General features: G+C 52.9%; 1 protein-coding gene across 2 annotated transcripts; it reads left to right on the top strand.

Moving 5' to 3' along the window:
* Positions 1-298: 298 nt before the first annotated feature.
* c1qtnf2 (C1q and TNF related 2) lies at positions 299-4,587 on the top strand. 2 transcript variants are annotated; one of them, XM_069196019.1, is made up of 3 exons: positions 299-585; positions 1,546-1,827; positions 3,105-4,587. In XM_069196019.1, exons 2-3 carry the CDS (start codon positions 1,575-1,577, stop codon positions 3,740-3,742), a joined length of 891 nt encoding a protein of 296 aa, XP_069052120.1. In that variant the 5' UTR covers positions 299-585; positions 1,546-1,574; the 3' UTR covers positions 3,743-4,587. The 2 variants fall into 2 exon arrangements, with proteins under 2 accessions (XP_069052120.1, XP_069052119.1); XM_069196018.1 differs by having other exon boundaries at positions 1,570-1,827.
* The last annotated feature ends 1,456 nt before the right edge of the window (positions 4,588-6,043 follow it).

A 6,043-nucleotide genomic window follows, 5' to 3' on the forward strand; every position in this document is an offset into this window, starting at 1 on the left:
CGATTTCCATCGTCTTGTATTCAATCTGGCTGGATCTAGCTACGCGCAGAGACACTGACTTAAATAGATGGGATAATAATAATACGCTAAATCGCAGACGGGCGTTTTAATGATAAAACTGAGGCATTCTTAACTCGGATATTGTTCCCTTTACCAGTACATGCGGTTTCTATTCTACAATCATAATTTCCAATCCCCTAAAGGCTCGGAACAGCACTGAGCTGTTGCATAATGTTGAAAGTATTTGCTGGCAAGAAGGCAACGTAATTATAATAATATAAAAAAAAAGCCAGGAGAGGGGTTAGGGTTGCTATTCGGAGGTTGGCGTTTAACATTTGTGCTTTGCAGAACCGGACCCGTAGGAACGAGAGCGCCTCTCTCCCCTCCCTGTCTATGCGTAAAAGGGGGGCCCGGGCTTTGCTTTCTCCAAAACGGTTTCAGGGCTTGCCTCTAGCCCCCAAGGATCCTCATCTTATTTATTTTTTTAATTCAGAGCTGCAACAACGAACAACTTAACCAGGTGAAAGGTTGACCGCTCCGCCGCAGTCCCGCGCTGTTGTATAATCTGTGGACAGGACTGGTGAGGTATGTAGCCTATTGGTCTCCAGCTTCAGGACGCAGTTTAGTTTTGACTTTTACAAGAGGAACTTTCATGCAAGGTCTTTTCTGCTCATGTTCTGTTTCGTACTAAAAGGGTTTTATTTTTTGCACACTTAACGTTGCGCCTCAGTGCAACCAAGCTCACACTTGGGCTCCGCGCGGGACGTGAAGAGCTTTCTTTTGAAACTCCACAGGGTAATATCGCATGGAGCATCCCTGTCTTCACGGACTCGAGTGTGTTCGACAGATCCGCTCGAATTGAACATTGTATTCTACGGAACGTGCGTAGAATATATTTCCTAGCAAATATTTGCTAGGAAGCGGTATGTTTTCGGCATTTAGCACACATAACTCATTCGGGTGTTGTAGTTGTAACCCACATACTGTACTTATGGCTAAATAGTTCATCAGGGTGTCTAAACGGTGTGTTTCTTGAAAGAAGCCACGATGCCAACTTCAACAACACGGTCCCACAACTCTTTGCTTAGAGAATCGCCTATAAAGCGTTTCATGCATTTATTTATATTATTTCCTGCTCTGCCGAGAGACACGTTGTATTTTCAATTTACAGAGCGCCCGGTCTGTTCGGAATGACGTCTTGTGTTATTTGAACAATGTGTCTTTAAAATGCCTGTAGCATCACGTCACTTCTCAGAGCGTAACCCCCTCCTGGAGATCTCTGGGAGCAAGCGGCTGAGCTCGGCCATCTCTTCATCTTTCAGCGCGAGTGAATCGTCCTGGGTGTGTGAGAGGGAGAGATCTGTGCGCATTTGTCCAGCAAAGCAGGACACAAAACAATCTCGTTCATTTAGCAAACTGAGCACAGAACTTCCTTGAGCTAGTTCTCAGGAATAAGCAGCAGGGGGCAGCACAGGAGCAGCGCCGGGCGGTCAGTGTGCTTGCTGTGATCTGTTGCTTGCGCCGAGACCGTTCTGTGTGTTTCAGTGACTTGCCCGTCTCCTGCCGCAGCTCCCATGATGCTGTGCCCCGTCGTGCTGGCCTGCCTGCTGCCCTTAGCAGCCCATCAGATCGTGAGCACGGCCAGCAGGAAGAGCAAGGTGCTCACCATCGACTCCTCCCAGCTGGCCTGCAGCCTGCCCGGGCCCCCGGGGCCCCCCGGCGTGCCCGGAGCTCCAGGGGTCACGGGAACCATCGGGAGGATGGGCTTCCCGGGCAAGGATGGCAAGGACGGGAAAGACGGGGACAAGGGAGAGAAAGGGGAGAGAGGTGAGGAGGGAGGAATTGTGGGTCTCCCGGGACGAAATCTGCCCCCCCACCCCTGGGCTGTTTCCTTCATTTTGCACCTGCCTAAGTCCTGGAAACCCATGGTACATGTGTCTGGAGTAGCAGACTATGGGATCTGTAATTCGAGACAAGGATGATCCATCCGTGCGGAGTCTGCATGTTCTCTCCCGGTTTGGAGCAGGAGCTCTGGTATCTGCCCATTTGCCAGATATGCTGGCTGGGTTAATTCTCAGTTACCCATGTGTGTGTACATGCATGTGCGTGTGCGTGTGAGTGCCATGCAATGGACTGGCCTCCCACTGAGATGGTTGTCCTGCCCAGAGCCCTGTGCCTCTGGTATACGTCCCAGGTTGCTGCACCCCTTAGCAGGAAGAAGTGGCAGGTAGGTGATGGGTGGTCATCAGGTGATGACAGTTCAAGCAGAAAGACCGCGGACTGAGCCTTTTGGCCTCGAGCAGCCGTGTTTTCTTCCTCTGGGGGGGTGGGTGTACACTGTCTCAGACTCTGGGGGCTGTGCCAGGCTCAGACACGAGGTATGTTTGTTTGCATATCAGCAAGGGGCCACAGCGCTGATCAGTGCAATTAACCCAGGCTTCTGTCTGAGACAACTCGCACTTAAAAATGCAGCGGGAATCCAAGAGTTACATAGCCTGGAGTAGCATGTTAAAAACTTTACAATTTACCTTTAAGGTTTCTGAATTTTTTCACTTATGTGCTTCATTAATTATATATGAGCATCGTGGGCAAGCTTTTTGGACTCATGGCCCACAGGTTGTGGGTCCGACTCTGTTGTACCTGTTAAGTGAGGTACTTTACTGCAGCTGCACCAGTCCAACCAGTTGTACAGCTGGGGACCAGCATTGCTGGGGGGGGGCTTTCAGTCCTGGGGGCAGTTAAATGCTCTCTGGTCCGACCCCAGATCGCTCCCGGTCGATCCATACTGACGAGCCTGAGCCTCCAGTCTGGACTTGAGCTCCTCCTTTGTGCGTGAGGCTCCTGACGGTTGAAGCCATCTTTATTCCAGGTCAAGGACCATCCCTGACCAGGACAAGAGGCCTGGCCGGGGAAGGATGCCTGATTTCCTATTGTGTTGATTGGTTTCTCGTGAGAGGATCCCTATAAATCCCAACCAGATCACAGCGCCTGTGGAACTGGGCTCGCTCAGCTCTGAGGTGCCTGCTGTGGTCTTCAGGAACGCCCCGCCCCCCATCCTCAGAGCCCCTCCCGGGGAGATCAGTGACGCGCGTCTCTTCTTGCAGGGGCACAGGGGCGGCCAGGGAACTCTGGGAAGCCTGGCCTGAAGGGCCGTCAGGGCGTGGTGGGGAAGGCGGGACCCGGCGGCAAGAAGGGCCCCCGCGGTGATCGGGGGCCGGCGGGGGCCGGCGGGGCCAAGGGCGAGGCGGGAGACAGCGGCGGGGCCGGGCTGCCGGGGGGCTGCCTGTGCGGCGCCACCCTGGCCCGCTCGGCCTTCTCGGTGGCCGTGTCCAAGAGCTACCCCAAGGAGCGGCTGCCCATCCAGTTCGACCGGGTGCTGCTGAACGAGGGCGGCCACTACAACGCCAGCGACGGCAAGTTCGTCTGCGCCATCCCCGGCGTCTACTACTTCACCTACGACATCACCCTGGCCAACAAGCACCTGGCCATCGGGCTGGTGCACAACGGGCAGTACAGGATCAGGACCTTCGACGCCAACACGGGCAACCACGACGTGGCCTCGGGCTCCACCGTGCTGCGGCTGCAGCGCGGCGACGAGGTGTGGCTGCAGATCTTCTACTCGGAGCAGAACGGGCTCTTCTTCGACCCCTACTGGACCGACAGCCTCTTCACCGGCTTCCTCATCTACCCCGACCAGGACTTCCTCAACGAAGTGGAGGGCAGGCCGCCGGGGACGGCCTAGGGCCTCCGCCCCCCCCCTCCCCGTTTTCCCCCCGCGGCTTCTTTCAGTGACGTGCGGAAGGACTGGTTCGGCCCAGAACCGGAGCAGCGGACGATACGTAGAAAATTATTTCGAGGGGAGTTTCCGCGCAGGGGGCCCAGCACAGCGGCTCCGGCACAGCTCAGTTCTGCAAGGACGATCTGCCTGCAGCAGGCCTGGTGCCTCTGGTCGGCTGGCTGTCTGTACTGTAGGGGAGCACCGACAGCGGGCACAGGGCGGGTGAGAGGTTTGGCAGTGCAGAGAGGACATGGTACATTTAGTTTCCCTGCCCCCCAAAACTGCAGGGGTGCAGAGCCCCTCAAGCCGGGAGCTGCAGTCCTTTCTTGTTAATTTGCCAGTCGATGGAAATGTAAAGTGTAACAGATCATTGCAAACTAGAAAATATTATAATCACAAGGTATCATGACACCCAAGAATGATGTGCAACTTTCAGTTCTTGTAAGAATGACTTACAGACTTCTTAAGGTTTGTCTTCTTGGTTGATTTTCCTGGTCTGAAATTTAATTGTAATTGTTTTTCATAATCATCATTTTAAAAAGCCTTTGCAAAATCACAACCCAGAACTGTGACTTAGATATATATACTATCCTTCCACTTTCTGACCAGCCCACTTCGGGTTTGCAGGGGAACCAAAGTCTGTCCCAGAAAGCAAGGCAGGGTACACCTTGGACAGGACACCACTCAACTCCACAGCCACACAGACCCAAACGCGCACACACTCACAACAGGGCCAAATTTTCCAGAAGCCAATTAACCTGCTTTTTGGATTGTGGGAGGAAACTGGACCAAACCCACATGAACATAGAGAGAACATGCAAACTCCACACAGACAGCACCCCAGGAAATGAACCCGGGGCCTCAGAGCTGTGAGGCAGCAATGCTAATTATGGTGCCACATGCTACATATACATAGGAACAGGTGAAGGTTTATTCCATGCTGAAAATAAAAGAAAACAGACACAACATTTTGGCTGTTACATAATAATAAGTTACACTTATATAGTGTTCTTCTGGACACTCCACTCAAAGCGCTTTACAGGTAATGGGGATCCCCACCACCAGTGCGCAGCCCCACCTGGATGATGTGATGGCAGCCAGAGTGCACCAGTACACTCACCACACACCAGCTATCAGTGGGGAGGAGAACAGAGTGATGAAGCCAGTTCAGAGATGGGGATTATTAGGAGGCCATGACTGGTAAAGGCCAGGAGGAAATTTGGCCAGGATGCTGGGGTTACACTCCTACTCTTTCTGAGAAACTCCCTGGGATTTTTAATGACCACAGAGAGTCAGGACCTTGGTTTTACGTCTCATGCGAAGGACTGTGCCTTTTTATGGTATAGTGTCCATGTCACTATACTGGGACATTAGGACCCACAGAGACCGAAGGGTGAGCGCCCCCTGCTGGCCCCACTAACACCTCTTCCAGCAGCAGCCTTAGTTTTTTCCCAGTCGGTCTCCCATCCAGGTACTGGCCAGGCTCACACCTGCTGGGCTTCAGTGGGGCTGTGAGTTGCAGGATGATATACTACATGCTGCAACCTTCTCATTTTTGAGGGGAGAGTTTTGTTTCCATTTATAAAAAAGCACACATGGCTCTTATGTTGAGGAGCAAAGATGAATAAGAAAGGTTTCCAAGGCGCCTTGTTCAGCCTGTGGACTTCGCTGTTTGGAACCCTGACCCACCCAGCAACCATTTCTGTTTGTGAGAGCCTCAGGGCTCTGTCGACAGTCCTTAGCCACGCCAACAGCCCCCCTTGAGCTCTCCCCCTGCCCAGCATCATCCAAATCCTCAACCCAACCTGTAGCGTGCAGGGCGTTCACCCACGACTCGAAACAGTTCACCTCCAGATCGCAGCAGTGCTGAGTCAATCCTAGTCTTGTAGCACTTGTGTCAGCCTGGCTGATAGCCACTGTTGTGGCGTCTGGCCTTTGCCTTTCAGCCAGCAGTGAGTCAGAGGCAGGGCCAGTGCCAGAGCTCCAAACTGAGTCCTCTTGTCTCCCTCAGAGGAGATTACGAAGGGGTTTGATGCCGTCAGACCAGGACAACAGTGAAACTAACAAGTTACTAGTACAAGTGAGGTTGGGTGGATTAGGACTGGAAATGATCACACTTCTGTACTGTGGTGCTGGGGAGTCTTCTCTGGAACAAGTTGCTCTGCTGCATTTTTATGTATATTAAGGGCTGGGAGAGTGTGGAATGAGCTGTCCAGCCACATTGCTGAGGCCAAGAACCCTGGCTTTCTTCAAGAAACAGCTGGA

The sequence above is a fragment of the Lepisosteus oculatus genome, chromosome 11 (assembly GCF_040954835.1).
Source record: "Lepisosteus oculatus isolate fLepOcu1 chromosome 11, fLepOcu1.hap2, whole genome shotgun sequence".
Taxonomy (NCBI): Eukaryota; Metazoa; Chordata; class Actinopteri; order Semionotiformes; family Lepisosteidae; genus Lepisosteus; species Lepisosteus oculatus.